This window comes from Eutrigla gurnardus (assembly GCF_963514095.1).
Source record: "Eutrigla gurnardus genome assembly, chromosome: 4".
Taxonomy (NCBI): Eukaryota; Metazoa; Chordata; class Actinopteri; order Perciformes; family Triglidae; genus Eutrigla; species Eutrigla gurnardus.
In genome coordinates, this window is record NC_139918.1 from 8,934,675 (window position 1) to 8,954,453 (window position 19,779).

A 19,779-nucleotide genomic window follows, 5' to 3' on the forward strand; every position below is an offset into this window, starting at 1 on the left:
TCTGTAAAATGACAATTTAACAACCTTTAAATACAGCAGAGACCTTGTTGTTTGGACCACAGACAGTCTCTGGTTTCTCCACATAGTCTGGGTCTGAAGCCTGTACTAGGAAGCAGGATTTAGGCTTAGCGAGGTTAACCCTGGGTTATCTGTGTCAGCGTACAGTCTACTTACCACTTTGAATAATGTTTTTATATTGATTTTATTTGCTCCCAAATCGGTTTTACACCGCTGGGATTACAGCTGAAAGAATGAGGCTGATATTGTCATAAACCACGTTATAAGAATACAACTAAGCATCACATTAATTTGTTTAAAGTTAATTTTTTGGACTTTTATTGCAGGAGGAAAGCGTGAGAGTTAAAGGGACGGGAGAGAGGGACGACATGATTTAAAAGAGGACCGCAGGGCAGATTCAAACCCAGGACCGCTGCAGGGAACCTCGGTACATGGGGCAGTAACTCTACCACTAAGCTATCAGCACACTTAAGATGTTGATTTAATCAGTCAGATCTACTAGTTCCCTTATGATGGGGCAGTCATATTATACTACTAATACTATTAATACGACTTACGCATTCACACAGTCGGCGAGTTTTTGCCAGCTGTCCTTCCTGCATTTGGCAGATGAAACTGTTGCTTTTTGCCTGTATTATATGTTTAACTTCTTCGTATTTCTGTAAGATTACGGTTCGCTCCTCGTACGTGAAATACGCTGCTCCGCTGCCGTAGACTGATCCATGTATGTGATTGGTCAAATGCTGCAAACCTCTTTCATGTGCACGCGCTCATAGCTGGACAGGTAAACCCTGGGTTGACTTACTGAGTTGATAACCAGCTTTGTGTGACCGCTTATCTCCGATTGCCTTTGTTAGGGTTACTTAAGCTGGATAACTGAAAGATACCTGGTATGTTGAACTTGCTTCGTAGTACAGGGCCCTGGTCTCTGGACTTATATGAGCTACTATCTAGACCTCTGGGGGACCACAGACAGACACATACAATATTTGTTTCCTCCATTTCTGATTCAGCAACATCAGGACGTCAGGGACGACAGGGGGAGAATCTAATTCGTGCAACACCCTAAATTTTGTGCTGTGCGAAAAATGTACTTCACGTTTAGTGTAAACACAGAATAACATTCTCCACTGTGGTTCACTGAAGTGTGCTGCAAATCAGGTCAATGAGCTGCATTTTATGTGAAGACACGTAAACAAATGATTTAATAATATAGAAAGGACGAGCTGAGATGAAAACATGAACTCACGTATGGAGGTGTGTCCAGGCTGTCTGTGTTGACCACCACAGGAGGGGGGTTGGCCTGAGGAGAGAAGACACAGTGTCAGAAGAAGCATCAAACAAAGAGTGAACCCTCTTTCCCCCCTGCCCGCCCGCCACAGTCATTCAATCCAAAGACCTGATCCTGCAGAGCTCCGGCCCTGCAAACACAGCACCCAGCGAGCACAAGCTGCAGCGAATAACAGGCTGACTCTCTTCATCATACTACAGGCTGACCGAGGATAAAACAGGAAGCGGCAGAGATTAGTGAGGACAGAGTGGTACGTACATGGTGGCGTTTCACACTGCAGAAGATGCAGTGCTGAAGCATGAAGCCTAAAATCAATCAAGCCTCTGAAGACGGTGATTCTACTCGTTCTGCTTCCTCTAGATGTTAAAGTAGTCCGTCTGCCTCGCTCGCTCACTCCTTCTCTTTCCGTCTGGCTCGATTGCTCGCTCACTTTCTGCTCGAGAGGAGCCAGATGGGCTCTTAAAAGTCATGTGTTTCTATCTCTAATCTGCTCACTTCATCAGAGCCACAGCTGGACGGCACACACGGAACTAAACTACACACAATGGCGGCAAGTCGAACATCCAAGTAAACAAGGAGGAGATAGATCTAAAGATGGATGGAGCTGACAAAATGATGAAGACAAGTGGAGGAAAGCAACAACAACAACAACAACAAAAAAGAAACCTGTGACGTTGGAGGGATGATGGTGGTCTCGGCTGCGATTGGCGAGACTGGGATCACAGGGATTATGGGAGAGGAGGGCGGGGTGGCCTCTGCCTGCTGAACAATAGCATGGTGAGGGGTCAAAGGTTAGACAAACACAGTGCAGCACAGATGAACAGCAGCAGAAGGAGCAGGAGGAGGAGGATGTATGCATGTCCATGTTGACTGATCAGTGTCCTGTTTGTTGGGAGGAGTTTGACACATACAGGACAAAAGAGTCAGAGAGGTCGGCCAATCACAGGAGGACACTGTGATTGACAGATTAACTGACACAGTTGTGATTTATGGAACCTGATGTGACAAAACTCGACCCATCTGCTGCTCTAAGATTAAAGCCATCTGGTCCTGACCTGGTCTGAGTGTGTGTGTGTGTGTGTGTGTGTGTGTGTGTGTGTGTTACGCAGTGTTCACACCAAACACAAAGCACATTTTTGCCTGGCGCTATTCATGGGAGGTTCATCATTTGTGTTTATTGGTGTAAGTGGAGCCAGACATGCTGGGTAGGATGGGGGCTGATCTCCATGGAGACACCACCCAGGTTTCATCCATCATGGCTGTAATAACCACGATTGCTACTTTGTTGTGGAAGTCCCAGATACACCAGGAAAGCAAACACCTTCCTGTCCTGAATTTCACTAAGCTGTGTTCACTGTATCTAGCAGGACTTTGAAATGCTTGTTTTCTGAATGGAGTCTGGATTGATGGGTGCTAGGCTATGCTAATATTGGAGCTGCGTCATGAACACTCCAAATAAGGTCATCTAGACATACCCACAGCAGAGACCTTGTTGTTTGTACATAGACAGTCTCTGGTTTCTTCACATAGTCTGGTCGGGACACTCGTTTAACTTTTCTTTTTTTTTTACTTTTCAGCATGTAGAAATAATATTATATGTCTGTTATTTTACAGATTTAGTCAGTGGTGGAAGAAGTACTCTGGTCTTTTATTTCTGTAAAAGTAGTAATAACTGCAGGATAAAAATTCTGCAATCAAAACTTTTACGCAATTAAAGTACAAATGTATTCTTAACTAATTCTAAGTTATCCAGAAATTCTTTGTCTAGCGAGAGTTGTTTGAATTTCCATGAGCCCACAAATGGATATAAGACACATGAATATTACTGCACAGGGATTTTCAGAAAGTATATCGGACCTTATTGTAATCTTTTTTGGTGTGTTCTTTTGGATTCCGTTAGGTCTGTTTACACTTCTATTATTCTATTATTGTTATCAATGTTGTCAACAGCACCTTTAAGAGGGAAAAATCACTATTTGAAAATCGCCAGCGTGTTCTTGTCCTGCTCTGTGTGTAAAGGTTCCTGAGATTTGTTGTGATATGACACTATAAATAAAATGTTATTGAATTGGTTTAATTGATAAAAACCTGTGACATCTTTAAAATACTGAAACCCTGGAACAGATCACTTCCTGTTGTCTCCCCGAACTATGTATTTGAAACAAATGGAATGTATCTGTGGAACTCAAATCACAAGTAAATGTAATGTATGGACCGCCTAAGAAAGAACTAGAACATCTGATGAACAGACTTTATAGTGAAATATTAGGAGGAGAAACCCATTTTTTATTAGGAATTTCAGGTCAATTGTAAATGCATTAAATAGATTAATTTTAAAGGCATATGTAAATATGTAATTCTTCTGCATTCAAAATGACTACACCGGTACAAATGAATGGGCTTAAGTCTATTTATTCTTACTCTATGTCTATATTATTTATTACTTACAATGTACTCTAATGTATTTTCTTTGGTTTTATTCTGTTCAGATATTAGATTTGGTTTTACTGCTCAGACACACTGAGATTTTAACACTTCCCTCGTTTGTAAATTGGTGTTGAATAAAGGAATGATAAATCAGAAAGCCGTAGTAAAGAGAAGTGAGCGTTGACCTCCATTATACAAGAGCAGAACCTCATGAAGCCGATGGCAGGAAGTGCCGCTCTGTTTCGAAGAGGCTTAATTGTTGTGCTGCAGCAGCAGAACTCGGAGCCCATGGAAAACCAACACGCTAAAATTAGCCCCCGCACATCGACCGCATTGATCCGGCAGCCCTACTTCTGGAGCGCCGCTCGGAAAAGCCGCTGACAATGGGGCTTAATTACTCCTAAAGAACACAAACTGCTGCGACAAATGCAGCAACACGCAGAGGACAGAGTTTATGTTTGAATGGAACAAGAGTGGTGCTTAGTGAGCGCTGCTGTACAGAATAGATCTTTGTAGTGATAAAGAAATGAGCCGATGATTGAGACGGACATCATCACTGTGAAACACCAGTGAACCCAGGCCACACTTTTAGTCAGTCAATCAATCTGTCAGTTATTAAGAAACAAAATAATCTCAGTTACCCAGAACCATAATCTAAATAGATTTCTTCTTTGTTTCACCTTTTCATGAACCATTTTACCCCAAAAATCTACTTTATACCTGACCAAACTACATTATTTGATCTGATAAAATATACGATTTATAAAAACAGATGATAAATCAGCCAATACGTGAATGAACATTATGAAGGATTTGATCAATTTGTTTTGTTTACCCATTTTTTAAAATGGTTTTGTTGTTATTGTTTGGTCGTTGTTTGCAGAATTTGATTAATTCATTTAAATATTGTACATAATCACCTAATCCATGTACATCCATTCAGTATGTATTCCTTTATTTACAGAACACTTGACCTGTATATAGATACTCATTTTTCTAATGATATTCATATTAGCCTCACTTTTACTTATGTTTCTGTTCAGTATATTGTGAGAGTTTGAAATGCCTTGTATTCCTTGGACTTGGCCAAATAAAGGTGATTCTGACAGTTGCAATCAAGATGGACGTTTTAAAGTTAGTGTCACCGTCTTCAATAGATATTCGACATTCGTATTTAAATTTCATAAACACTACATGCCAATGCAGATATAAAAAAGAAAAGAAGCTAATATCAGCTGATTTACTGGTATTGCTTTAATCAGAATATGTAAATAATCATTGTTTGCAAACTCATCTCTACTCCCTCCGTTAAACCAACTAATGGGTTGTTTTAGTCTCAGTTGACCGTGATTTCCTGCATTAGTCATTGTTTTATTCTTTTTTCATGCTGAAGGACTTTCCCAACAAACTTATCAACACATCACAAGTCAAAGTGGTGCTTTGTGGGATTCTTTGAAGTTTTACAGATCTGTTGATTAAATCAACTAATCGATTCGTTGACAAAATGAATGAGTGTTAAGTCGACTAAGAATGTGTTTGTTGCCTTTTTTGCGTTTTATTGACAGGACAGCTTGAGAATGAAGGGGGGAGAGAGATGGGGACGACATGCTGAGAAGGCCACCAGTCGGATTTGAACCCGGGCACGCTGCATTGAGGACTTGGCCTCGGTAAACGGGACGCCTACTCTACCGACTGAGCTATCCGGCGCCCCAGTGAATGAAAAATTAAAAAAATAAATAGTAATCAAGGAATTGAGGAGGAAACGAGAGAAGCTGAAAATGTGACTGAAGGAGAAGTTTGGTTGATGAATTGAATGATGAAGATTCTCCTGGCTGGACCGGACAGATGTGATAACAACACTCACACATGGACGTCTCTATTGATTCTCCATAAAGGGACTCACTGTAGTAACTCACACACCGTCAGCAGGACACACACTCCCAACACACTACTGCACATGTGTCGACAGCTCTTAGGACCATTTCAACACACTCAGCTGCTCATTCGCAAACAACACAATGAGGGGTCAGAGGTCACAACACCAACACAACAACTGCCACTTCCTATTCTAGAGCCGATACGATGCCCAATTAAGTTTCAGTTCTGATGCAAAAAACAACACTGGTTTGAAACAAGAACTGCAAAGCTCTTTCATGCGTGGAAGTCTTATTGAGAACCGCAGTGGATCAAACACTCTGCTGTAGTCCGAGGACCGTGGACAGAAACATCGCCAATAACAACAAGTAATGTGCAGGACTCCATGCATGGTCCTTTCACAACACCTGACTTTGACAAATACAAGCCTGTTTTTCTACACATACGTTTTATTAAACTAAATAAAATAAAGTTATTAAGCGCAATCAGCTGTAGAGTACACAAGATGAGGAAGCCGATTATTAACTTCAGTACTTTTTGGTACCATCCTACTGCTGTGAATGCTTTGAGCTATGAACTAACTTTTGACAACGACCCATCCCCATGAACCCCAGTACGTTTTGGTATCCACCTTGTGCTACCTATAGTCAGAACTACAAACTTCAGGACTCTCTTAAACTCCATCCAGCCTTACCTGTGACTCTGCCATTTACCTCAAAGACAAAGTGGTCAAATTAGGGGGGGGAAAGCATTAAAGCTCTCCCAGCTTCAAACAGAGCATGCCGTCGATGCTGAAGTACCTTGCAGAAAGCGAAGGGTACCCACGGTATTTCCGGCCTGCTTGCTGACTGGCTGCTGCTGACCACTTTAGCGGTGCTCTTGGTCGGGCTTTTCTTGACGCTGTCCCGCAGGTTGAGGAAACGACTGCGAGCTCGGCAGGAGGCTGGCACAGTGCATGCAGTGAACGTGGACAGAGACGCCTGGACCTGTGGACGACTGGGCTGCTGCTGCTGCTGCTGCTGGTGGAGCTCGATGGCGTGCTGCCTCTGGAGGGGGTGAAGGTGGGAGATGGACTCCTGCAGGTTTATGTGGTCCCGCAGCAGCTTCTTCTCTGCGCCGTTCACTGCCTTGGAAGGGAACTCATGGTGGGAGTAATGTGTGGTCATCGTCCGGGAGGAGATTTCCTCAATTGGAGGAGGTGGTGGTTGAATAATAAATGATGGATGGTTCCTTCAGATCTGGACAGGCTTGTTGGGTCTCTGCAACAGATCCAAACTCAATCCTGTTACTCAGGCTCCATCACCTCCCTCCACCACCGAAGCACAATAACACTCCCCTCTCTTCAGTTGCTCGTTGCTCTTTTTCCTGTGACACCCTCCCTCTCTCGTCTTCTCCCATTCTCCTGTCAATTAATCGGCTTCAGTGAGCGAGGCACATGTCAGCACGCGGGGGGGAGAGGCTCCACTCGCGGCATGAATAATCAATGTCGCCACTGGATTCCGACACAGCAACGTGCATGACAGCGTCAGCAGAGTGGGGGTTTACAACAAGGACTGCTGGTTAGTGGCAGGCAGAAAACTGCAGCTGTTATTTGGAGATTCTCTGCAGCAGCTTCAAGTCTCCACTGGAGATAAAGCCTAACTTATGCAGGCTGTTCAGGACTGAACCACCAAGCTGCCGCCGATATGACGGACTGATGTGTCCCAGATTGTGACAGGACAAACGCTGAATGAGTCAAATTTGGTCACTAAATATGATTAAAACCAGGTTGGTCCTCTGAGGAGTAAATTATCAATAGATACTTCAAGCTGCCTATCAGACTGCTATTTCATTTTCTACAAAGCTGTTGTGTTAAACCAAATAAGCTACAAAGTTTTTTAAAAACTGGAAACCTCTGTCAGACTTACATAGAATACAGGCCAATTGATTCAATAACATGTAAACTCCATGCCAGCTTTTAGTGCTAAAATGTCTTAACACTATTGACAAAGTATTGATGTTTGATGAAGAAATTGTCATGCAAATCGTCCCATTAGATCTGGCCATGTGAGTTAAGCCCCGTCTGTCTCTTACTTTCACAGCTTTTTTGTTGCAGAGCACCCACATTGAGATATTAAAACAGTGTTACACCTTTTATTTACTAACTGTAACATATATATATATATATATATATATATATATATATATATATATATATATATATATATTCTTTTTTGGTAAGATGACTGAAATTAGGTTTGTGTCTAATACAAGGTTAAGAGATTTTAATGTTTGTGATGCAAAATATGTCAGTACTGTGTGTCTTAAAAAACTCTGGCTAACAAGTGTCTGAATTAGATGACTCAATGTCACAACTAGAACACTAGTCTGCCTTTAGCTTAGTGGTGGTGAAGTCATGTGACCATGGTGTAGTTCCTTTATAGCTTCCTTTATATAGAAAACGTAAGCTTTTTTCTTCTGGTGATTGCTTTCAAAACTCAATCAAAACATCAAAGTATAAAACATGTTTCGACATTATGTTCAGACAGATTATTAACAGGACATGATGTCAGTAAAACAAATGTTGTCGGTCATTTAGAATGCGTCTGTACACTGACAACTTTATTTTCCAACTGTGAAATTAAAAAGGAACCAAAGCTGATTTAATGGAATGCCTTCATAACAAAGTGGATGCATCGCTTCAACATTATTGCAACCCCTCTCTCTCCCCTAATTCTACACTATCAGAAAGGTTCACCAATCATCACTGACCCACTAACATCACTGACCCACTAACATCACTGACCAGCTAACATCACTGACCAGCTAACATCACTGACCCACCAATCGTCACTGACCCACTAACATCACTGACCCACTAACATCACTGACCAGCTAACATCACTGACCCACCAATCATCACTGACCCACTAACATCACTGACCAGCTAACATCACTGACCCACCAATCGTCACTGACCCACTAACATCACTGACCAGCTAACATCACTGACCAGCTAACATCACTGACCCACTAACCACCACTGACCAGCTAACATCACTGACCAGCTAACATCACTGACCCACTAACATCACTGACCCACTAACATCACTGACCAGCCAACCATCACTGACCAGCTAACCATCACTGACCCACTAACATCACTGACCCACTAACCACCACTGACCAGCTAACCATCACTGACCAGCTAACATCACTGACCCACTAACATCACTGACCCACTAACCATCACTGACCCACTAACATCACTGACCAGCCAACCACCACTGACCAGCTAACCATCACTGACCAGCTAACCATAACTGACCCACCAATCATCACTGACCAGCTAACCATCACTGACCAGCCAATCATCACTGACGCACTAACATCACTGACCCACTAACCATCACTGACCCACCAATCATCACTGACCCACCAATCATCACTGACCCACTAACCATCACTGACCCACTAACCATCACTGACCCACCAATCATCACTGACCCACTAACCATCACTGACCCACTAACCATCACTGACCAGCCAATCATCACTGACCCACTAACATCACTGACCCACTAACCATCACTGACCCACTAACATCACTGACCAGCTAACATCACTGACCACCTTCCTTTTATCTGGCTATATGACAGAGCTCCCCGTCAGAATGACCAATAAACCAGCGTGTATTGTCCTTCTCATCTCCATCCATATTCACCATATCCACCTCTTCCACATATATTGATCTGCTGTAAATATCTGTACGTCTGCATTGTTTCTGGTGCATTTAACCATCATCTCAACAAGAAAGTAGGTTACTGTTACTGAGCTCAGTATGCAGCTCGATGTGAATCCACAAATGGGCAGGAATCTGAAAACAGACTACATGATTCAAGACAAGAGGAGCAGAAACACAGCACATTGATTTTGTTCTAGAAATATAGAGCAAAATCAATACATAAACTGCACAGGACATGTTGTGGTATGAATATACATCAACACATCCAGTGTTTTCAGCTCTGACATCACAGAGGGTCTGATGAGGATCAGGATTAGTATCTGAACTGTGCTTCTTCAGCTCCACCTACGGGCCAAACAGATCAACACACCCATCGGCATCGACATGACACACATTTAGAAGCCAGAAATACAACCTACTTACTGTATTAATAAAGTCAGAATTCAGGCTTTTAAATGTCACAATACTTGTTTCACACAACATGGGTGGCATTAGTATAAACTCAGTGTCTTCCAACATGGAGCAGCTGTGGTGGATTAACAAAAGAATGTCCCCCTTTTTTTGCTCATAAATGTGCAAATTTATGCAGCAGGAGCTACAAAATCGGATCTGCTAGAGGGAACGCGCTTCATAAAAGAAGTAACTTGCCACGACTTGGGTCTTATTTTTGACAGTTTTGTCCATCCGTTCAATGAGTAGCTGTGCTCACTAAATCAATCTGAGATCTGTGAAAAGAGTTACAAAAACAGGACAGACAGACAGGAAATAGACCAGCAGTCTATCCAGATTACGAACTTGTTTATACGGAGGTCAAATTGAACGTACAACTGAAAGATCGGGAATAATCCCTCATGGTTCAACGTGAACACGCTGCCTTCAACATATTCAGGTGAGGCTTTCTCCTCAGGAAACTCAGGAAGCTAAATCAGATCTGCATACGGATTCAAAAGCCCTAAAAATATGTCAGCAGCATACATTGCAATATTAATAATACAGAAATTCTGTCCCTAACTTTTGAAATAATTTAAGTTAACGGCATATTAAGAGTCTGGCTCCTTAAACAGTCTTGTGCTCTCGTGAAACATTAATTCATGAACTCACTGGTAGAATAGATAGGAAACAAAGCATAGTTAAAGAGAGGGTGGGTTCAGGCCAGTGTTGCCAGGTGAGAAATGTAGGATTATCGTACCAGAGACATAAAATTATCGTATTTCTGGTCTTTTTTGGGATTATTGATCGCACATCGTACAGAGGGCAAAATGATCGTACAAATACGATAATTATCGTACACCTGGCAACACTGGTTCAGGCCCCTCCCACTCTGGACAGTCACCCTCGACAGTCAGGCCAGGAGCAGGGAGAGAAGGCCAAGTGAGCACTAAAGAGGCTCCTCCCACATAGAGTAAAAACATAACGTTCACCATGAACCTGTGGCGAGCCGAGCTAGGCTGTAGGTCAATAATCACTAACACGTTATCAGTCATGAAAAGGAGACTCATCTGATGTTTCCTTTGGACAAAGCAGTAACATAGTTAGCGTGACGTGTTTGACTTTATTTGCAAACATCACACATCCTGCAGTGTGGCTATTATGCAGGTCACAAGGTCGATGCTGAAACAATACATTGTGCAGCCCTCGTGTTTACAGCCACTCAACCAATCCAACTGATATAGGAGCACTCTCTCTCAGAGCATGACATGGCTAGTTAAAGGCACAATGAGGAGGATTCCTTTTAAACACAACAAACCCATCCTTCCCAGCAGGTGGAACCTCAGATATTCACTCCCATTTGCATTTCACCTCATGACATTTCTCCCCCTGACCCCGAGTCTGTCGTTTTCTTTGCTTGCTCTGTGTGCGCTGATGATTGGTTGCGTTTCTTAGAAGTTGATGTCCAGAATATCTCAAACACAGGGAGAGCTGCAGCTTTACCAATTTTAAATTCAAGATGAAATCATGGCTAAAATAAACCCAATTACGTACCCATCAATAGAGATGGGACGTTTCGTGATTATATCATGGATCTTGATTCAAAACACGATAAGGTGATGGTGGCACATTTCCATTATGGGGATTATCATAAATATCATCACAAGTGATTTGAACAAGCTGTTGAACTTGAAAAAAAGCTGATTTAAAAAGCAAGTTTCTTATCTGCGATGCAATACCAATATTTATCTAGCACCCATCAACCCAGACTCCATTCAGAAAACTAGCATATAGAAAGTTATGTGCTTGTCGTCTTGTAGACAGCCCAGTTACTTCAGCGTCCTTTTGATCCATTAATTACAATTAAATCACAGAAGAATAGTTTCTTTCGGGTTCATCCAGCTGTGGTAAACCAGCCGATGTGTGTCTTGTTAGATCCAGTGAATACAGCTTGGTGAAATTCACCAAGCACCTTTGGGTGATTGGGTTCTATGTCTTCCTCCCACAATCCAAAGACATGCAGGTTAGGTTGATTAACGTCCTGTAGGTGTGAGTGTGAACGGTTGTCTGTCTCTACATGTCGGCCCTGTGATGGACTGGTGACTTGTCCAGGCTGGACCCTGCCCTCGCCCAATGTCAGCTGGGATCGGCTCCAGGACGTCGACCCTGAACAGGATAAGCGGTTATAGATAATGGATGGATGTTTTGAACCCAGGCAGGAGGGCGTTTGGTTTACCGGTATATCTGTGCTTATTTCAGCCACTGATGAAACATTGATGGTGTCTACATGAAGGTAAGACCCCCCTCCTCTCCAGCACCTCTAGTGGGAGGGATGCAAATAAACACAAATGATATCATAGAAAGTTAAAATCTTTTTAGTACAAACTTTGACGTTTTGAACTGAAAAAACATCAGATTAAGATTAAGTTTTGAATACATTTTTGCACAAAGCAGAAATAGAACATCTTGAACGTATCCCCTGAATTTTAATTTACAGTCAGGAAACATCCAGAATCAGCAGCTCCTCTCTCGTCATGACTGATATCATTCACAGTTTGTCCTCAGTGTAACCCTACATTTTGGTGTGCTAATGTGTGTGCGTTCATGTTAACGCGTGCGTTTGAGGCAGTAAACAGGGAGGCGGTGGGGTAGTGCTGCGTGTCAGGAGCCTGAAGGTTGCTAGGCAACGCCAGAGAAGGCATGTGCTACTGCAGGGGTTCCTCACATCTGCCCGGAACATGATGCTGCTGTTTATGCAGGTGAATCTCCCCATGTCGTTCACGGTGATTTAAAAAAAACATAGCCAAAGCTAAAGCAACACGCCATTGTTTCTTAGGAAAACTCCGGGACATTCAGTGCAACGCTGATACCGACACACACAGTGATCCGACGTTTAGATCTCACAACCTGCTCACAGCCGTTGCAGCCTCATCAACACATCCCCTCCGACACCACAAACAGCGTCTCCATGTTTACGCTGCGTCTCTTTTCATCTGATGAGAATGGTGGCGGTAGCAACAAATCACTTGGACACGGTGTTGTGGATGAGGGCGTTTCTAGATCTGCGGTGAAGAGCTGAACCAGATGTGAAGGTTTCTGCATGAATCCTGATCCACTACATGACGCAGCAGCAGCAGCAGCGCTCCTGTTGCAACTTTTCCACATCTGCCTCATCCAGCAGCGTCACATCCACAGCAGACGGACCGATCAATGCATTTACAAAAACACACACCAGGCAGAGGAATGCATGATCATGACTGCACGCGCACACACACACACACACACTGTAGAGAATGACTCACGGTGCAGCACCTCCCCCTACCTCCTCACTTTTATTAGATTCATTCTCTCATGTGTGGGTGGGGGGGGTGGTGACCTACCAGTAGGCGCCGGTGGAGCCGCTTGGTTCTCCTTAGGGTACCCATGATGCGACGGCCCATCTTTTTGGCGTACCACACAGAGTTGAGCATGCTGCTTGTTGCTGCTGCTGCTGTGGTGAAGGTGGAGGTGGTGTGTCGCCTCCTCTGTGCCTCCTCTCGCTCCTGCTGCAGGGTGGCGGAGATGGTGCTGACTGGAGAGCAGACGATGGGAGGGGGGGGGGGGGGGGGGGGATCACTCCACCTTGTGTGTCCCCCTCCTCCTCAGACACAGAGAGGCTGCAGAGATGGAGGTGACCAGACGCTGCTTCCAGGAAAGGAGTGAGGAGACACACTGAGGTCAGCCTCCTCCTGGCAGTTAAGAGCGGTGTTAGTAGACGGGCGTCGGTAAACGGCAGACGTCACACTCCGCGGTTGACGGGAAAAAGAGAGAGGGGAGCCTCCGGAGGCAGATTAACCTGCCGGGGTTGAGAGAGCATGGCGAAGCAGGCGGAGAGAGAGCAGCCGGTCCGTAGACCAGCCTCCGTCTGTCAGAAGCAGCAACAACAGACTGCGGGGCTGACGAGAGGACAACTGTGTGTGTCTCAGAGTGTGTGTGTGTTTAAAGAGATGCAGGCAGGAAGGAAGTTAGTGCTCTGATCTCTTCTCTCTCTGCAGTCTGGAAACCTCATGCTCCTCCCTCCTGGTTCCCAGTGGTTTTGGTCCAGCTGACCTCTGTCCTACTTCAGTCCTCACACTCGAGTCCCTTTCCTCATATGAGTCAGCATGGAGGGGAAACACGCTGAGTTATCGTAGCTGTGATGGACAGCGTGGTGACCTGTGATGTGTGGAGTGACGGCCGTGACGGCCATGACAGCAGATTTCATCCGGCAGGGAAATTCATTGAGAGAGCTGACTGTTATGGTGTTCACACCAAATGAGGAGCAAAGTATGGCCTCGCGGATCATTTGTGTTTATTTGTAATCGTATTGTTCGGCACAGTCTAGACAGGTCAACAGTCCATCACAGGGCTGACAATCATTCACGCTCAGATTCAGACCTACTGGCAATCAATTATCAATTAACCTAACCTGCAAGTCCAAGGACTGTAGGAGGAAGCGGGAGAACCCAGAGAGAACGCTAACACGGGGAGAACATGCAAACCCGACCAGAAGCCTGTGTACCACAATACAACCATGCAGCTTTCATCAGACGTGCTTGTTTTCAACAAGCTGTATTCACTGCATCTAACAAGACACACATCGGCTGGTTTACCACAGCTGGATGAACCAAAAATAAGCAATTTAGTTGTTATTTAATTTCAATAAATGTACAGAAAGGATACTAAAGGATTTTTTTTTTTAATGGAGTCTGGATTGATGGATACTAAGCTATGCTAATACTCAAAATAACATTACTAGACAAATACTGCACCAATGTACCACCACCAACGTACAGTAGATTTATACACAGTCAGGTCTGGTCTCCGTGCTAATATGAGCTACTATTGTAGAGCTCTGGGGGACCACAGACAGGATTCTATATTTGTTTCCTCTATTTCTGATTGAGCGATATCAGTGACAATATTTCCCACTCAAGTCACCTGAGCATCTATTTAAGTTGACTGTGTACGCAATCACGCCGTGTGAATAATTCCCTCTGATAATCCTCTAATAATTCCCTCGGAGGCACTGATAATCAGGTATAGGGACAACAAGGAGGGGTTTGTTAATGTACGGTACCTTTAAACCTTAAATCAAAATCGACGACTTCCTGTTGGGTTTAGGGTACACCCCCAAGACCAAAGGACTAAAAGACTACCACATTTCAAGTAGGTGTAACCCACGGTGGGGCTACTGAGTAGGGCGATGACGAGCCATTATCTCACACCCAACATTTCCACCAACACTGCAACATGTGCCAATTTTCATGCATGATCGAGTAGCTCGAGCCCCTTGGTCTTGCAATGAAAGACAGAGGAAAACATTTAAATATATAATAATATTAATCATCAGAAGACCAATAGGTTCTTAGCTGACTGTTGTTGTTGAACGAGCCTAAATCAGTGACTAAAATAACTAAAATATATTTGATATAACTCAAACAAAAATGACTATGATTAAATAAGTTAGGGAACTGTGAATTACAATCAGTGGAATAGACATGGGTGTTTTCTATGGTTTAAAAACAAATTGTATCAGGTATTTTATTAATTTAATCACTTTTATTTGGTAAATGCACTGTGTCCTGAATGTCGTGAAAAGCATTTTGATGGCGGCTCTTCCGCTTGCCATGTTGCATCAAAAAAAGGCTACCTTGTATTCATATGATTGTTTTCGTTTCATAATGTGTGTGTCAGAGAGGATTCAGAGGGCAACGACTCATTCCAAAATATTTATTGTACACATTTCGATAAAATTTCCCTTCATGCTCAAAGCTTCTGAAGCTTCTCATCACAAATACCGAACATCCCACATGAAGCACCAAAAGGCCCTGTCCTGGGTCCTCTACTTTTATATACTTGAGTTACAATCCCAAGGAAAATTATTGTTTTGATCGCTTTGTAGATGACACATAACTAGATACAGCAGTGCCCTTACACAATTTAAAACTGTGTCTCTTATATCAATTTATGGACAAATCAAGACATAACCAGGCCAAAACAGACATCCTAGATTTTACGGTAAAATAAGAAAAACACAAACTGTCTCAGCACATAACTCAAAAAGAAATGTTCTACCTTCAACTCAGACAACCTAACAAGGTGCATTTTTTTGTTAAAAATGGGCTCAACCGCTGCAACATTAATAGAATATAATGTTATTCTATTATGTCTGTTACATCTATTTACAGATGTGGTCGGCAACATTTCCTCAAATGATTCTACGTCAGTCCAAAACCTATTCAATTAGCCAACTTTAACCTACAGGACTTTTGCTGCAAAAGAAGACATTAATTACTTTGAGTAAAAATTTAGTTAACCTTTTTATCAAAAGGTCTATTTTTTCTGCCTCCTATCCAAAATGACTTACCCATAATAAATGGAGTATATCTTCACAACTACAAGGGCTGTATGTTTAATCTTCTGTCTTGATCTCAAAAGTAAGCTAAGACATGTGAGATTCCTACAGAATCAAGATATGCGTTACTGTGTAAATTCACCTGGAACACAGTAGAAGCTGTACATTTTTATCTCTGCCTAAAAAAACACATTACTTAGAGTGAAAACCACTTTTGAATCATAGGATAGAAGCCCAATTCATCTAGATGTACATTTAGGGCATTTAGCAGATACTTTGTCCAAAGCGACTTACAATAATTACATTTGTGGAAAGAAAGAAACTACAACATATCATTGCTGATAAAGTAAGAGCGAAAAACAGCACTAAGTGTTAGGTCCTCGTCTGAGTTAAGAAGTAGCTGGTCAGCAGGGATACCTTAAGAACAACAGTGTCGAGGTGAAGTCTGAACAGGTGAGTCTTGAGCCTTTTTGTTGAAGATAGCGAGTGACTCTGCTGTCCTCACATTGGTCGGGAGTTTGTTCGTATTTTAGGAATTAGTAAAGTCATATCTGATAAGTAACTGTGCAAAAGTAGATGCTAAAAAAGTGAACCTGAGCAGTTTTACAGATGTTTTAACACAGGTATGTCCAGGCAGAAAATTCACATTCATATTTTGGCACCATATGTGCCATTTGACCAGATAGGAACACATATTTCACAAATGTATCACTATGGTTATTGATTCCATCCAAATACAACTGTTTTGACTCATTTTGATCAGCCCTGGTCAACAGTGTGTGTGTGTGTGTGTGTGTGTGTGTCTCATGTTTGGAGTTGTAGCAGCTGAATATCTCTACAACCCAATTTTGATGATCGACACCTCTATCGACCAGTCACAGTCAGGAGAATCGAGGGGTGGCACCCAAATTCCAGTTAGAAACACCAATGGTGATCCAGAAGGAAGTAAATCCAAAGATAGTATATCGCAGGAAGAGTCAACACGTCACTCTTAAAACCCATTTGTCTTCATGTAAACAACCAGGATCATCGTGATTCATTTCAAACTATCGCAGAGTCATAGGAGGAGACGCATGGCTCATATATGCATCTTTGAGGAAGTCCGGCAACACTGGGCTTTTTTCCAAAATTACTTATTTTATTAGGAGATGGAGGATCTGCCCTGGCCCCATGGTTGATGACATCACTCACCAACCATCAGATTCACCTGGAGGTGTCGTCAAATCAGCGTTACACGTTTACTCACTCCAGAGCGCACAATTAGCATCTTGAAAAGACGCTGGATGTGTTTGGACACAGCACTCTGCTTTATAAACCAGAGAAGGTCTGTATGAAAACAACCGCAGACATGGTTTTATTATTAAAACACAACAGCCTATAGACGACCTCAGCCAGATGCAACATGACCATGAAACACGCTGCAACATTTCCCCTTCAGCCACCACAACAATAGGATGTTGACCTGACCCACTCCTGGGACTGAACAACAGACCTGACCCACTCCTGGGCCTGAACAACAGACCTGACCCACTCCTGGGACTGAACAACATACCTGACCCTCTCCTGGGACTGAACAACAGACCTGACCCACTCCTGGGACTGAACAACAGACCTGACCCTCTCCTGGGACTGAACAACAGACCTTACCCACTCCTGGGCCTGAACAACAGACCTGACCCACTCCTGGGACTGAACAACAGACCTGACCCTCTCCTGGGACTGAACAACAGACCTTACCCACTCCTGGGCCTGAACAACAGACCTGACCCACTCCTGGGACTGAACAACAGACCTGACCCACTCCTGGGACTGAACAACAGACCTTACCCACTCCTGGGCCTGAACAACAGACCTGACCCACTCCTGGGACTGAACAACAGACCTGACCCACTCCTGGGACTGAACAACAGACCTGACCCACTCCTGGGACCAGACAACAGACCTGACCCACTCCTGGGACTGAACAACAGACCTGACCCACTCCTGGGACCAGACAACAGACCTGACCCACTCCTGGGACTGAACAACAGACCTGACCCTCTCCTGGGACTGGACAACAGACCCGACTCACTCCTGGGACCAGACAACAGACTTACCTTCCAAGTCTGCAAGCAATTAATTGGTCGTTTGAAAATAAAGGCTTTAAATTCAGACTTTTTCATTGTGATTATTTAAATATTACTATTCATCTCAAGAAAGAAACATCACTTCAACAAACAGGTTTCAGAGCATCTTTAGTTTTCAAGATTTGTATTAATTTAAGTGTCTCAGAGTTTAATACCGATATATCTGAGTCGCCTTTCCAGCTCCAATGGTGACCATCTCTGTTCTGTGTTTTGCAATAGTTTCTTTTTTTGCCTCAGATTCGACATCAAAACATTTTGTATTTTACTCCATTGGTTATGCTCCCTTCTCCGGATATGGCAGCCACTGAACGAGTAACAGCATCCTGTGCATCTTGTTTTGGTGTTATTGAAGATCCACTACTGATGCTACAGAATATAACAGCTAATTTTCAGTTTCCTCCACTTCAGAGCGACTGCTTTTCTTATGTTTGTAGTCCGTGGTTCTCCGTCTCTAGATTGTCATTTTCCCATTCTTTACTTCCGTCTCAACTTTTCTTCTCAAGGTCTGTGTTGGTGAGGTGTTTATATTTCCTAATTAGGAAGAACTGCCACACGCTTTCAATTTGCGAACACGTGGGATGCATCAAGATAAGAACACAGAAGCAAACATTTTTGCAGTTTAAGAACACGTCATAATTCCGATGTAGACTTTTCTAAGGAACATTCTTAAGAATAAACTTTTTTTCTTTTTTTTTTTTTTTAAATCAATGTAATAGCGACGGCATCCACTCTATGAATGCTCTCCGCTGCCGCGGTCCTGGGCCTTGCTTCCTCAGCAGGACAACAGTGCAGCGGCCTGATGAACCGCCACTCTCTGCTTACACAGGACTGTATGGGCGACGGACTGCATGGCATAGCATCCCGAAATGCTAGTATCGGCTGGAACCCTATTGGCTTTAATAGAGCTGGCCTATCACTGCACGTTTTCACTGCAGCAGTGAATGAAATGTAGCAGACACAAGATGATGGAGAAGAAGCAGTATTAGTGACAAGTCATTTCATGGCCTCTGAGTCCTTTGTCTTGGTGATAAATATACATCTGTACTGCTGTAAATCTTTGGGTTGGGGGCGGAGAGTAGGCCAGCTATTCTGCTATTTACAGTCACCCTGTTACAGAAAGCTTCACAATCTGCCCTTGTCCTTCTCCACAGGTTCAATCCCCTCCTCCTCCTCCATTTTCCTGCCGTCAGGATTTTCTTTGTCGGCATTCATCTCCTGGGTTGCCATGGCGCTGCTGAGGACAGTGAGCGAGCGAGAGGCGAAGGAAGAGAGATGATAAAATGAAAGGAACAATAAAAAAAGAGTGTACAGTACGTCGTCCCAGACTTCAGTGTCTTTGTGTGATGTGAGGATACATTCATGTCGTTATCGCCACAGAGGTCTTAGAGATAGTCGCCTGCTGACGTCAGGCCGGGGGCAGGCGGCGGCTGCACATCAAACGTGGAGGAGACAATGAGGACCAGGATGTGAAGATTTGTCACCGTGAGCAGAAACCTCATCGACCAGCGCCCAG

General features: G+C 43.4%; 2 protein-coding genes across 2 annotated transcripts in view; both read right to left on the reverse strand.

Moving 5' to 3' along the window:
* Positions 1-19,779, reverse strand: part of LOC311013004 (disks large homolog 1-like) — a 128,615-nt gene that overhangs the window by 23,984 nt on the left and 84,852 nt on the right. Inside the window, 1 exon segment of the mRNA XM_084008866.1 lies at positions 1,268-1,321. Within this exon segment, the coding sequence (XP_083864992.1) occupies positions 1,268-1,321 (54 nt within the window).
* On the reverse strand, positions 5,709-13,272 carry LOC311012413 (uncharacterized protein; the record flags this gene model as incomplete). Its single annotated transcript, XM_084007878.1, has 3 exons — positions 13,145-13,272; positions 6,412-6,870; positions 5,709-5,732 (listed from the first exon to the last, which is right to left on the reverse strand). The coding sequence occupies exons 2-3, from the start codon at positions 6,775-6,777 to the stop codon at positions 5,709-5,711; spliced, it is 390 nt and encodes a 129-aa protein (XP_083864004.1). The 5' UTR covers positions 6,778-6,870; positions 13,145-13,272.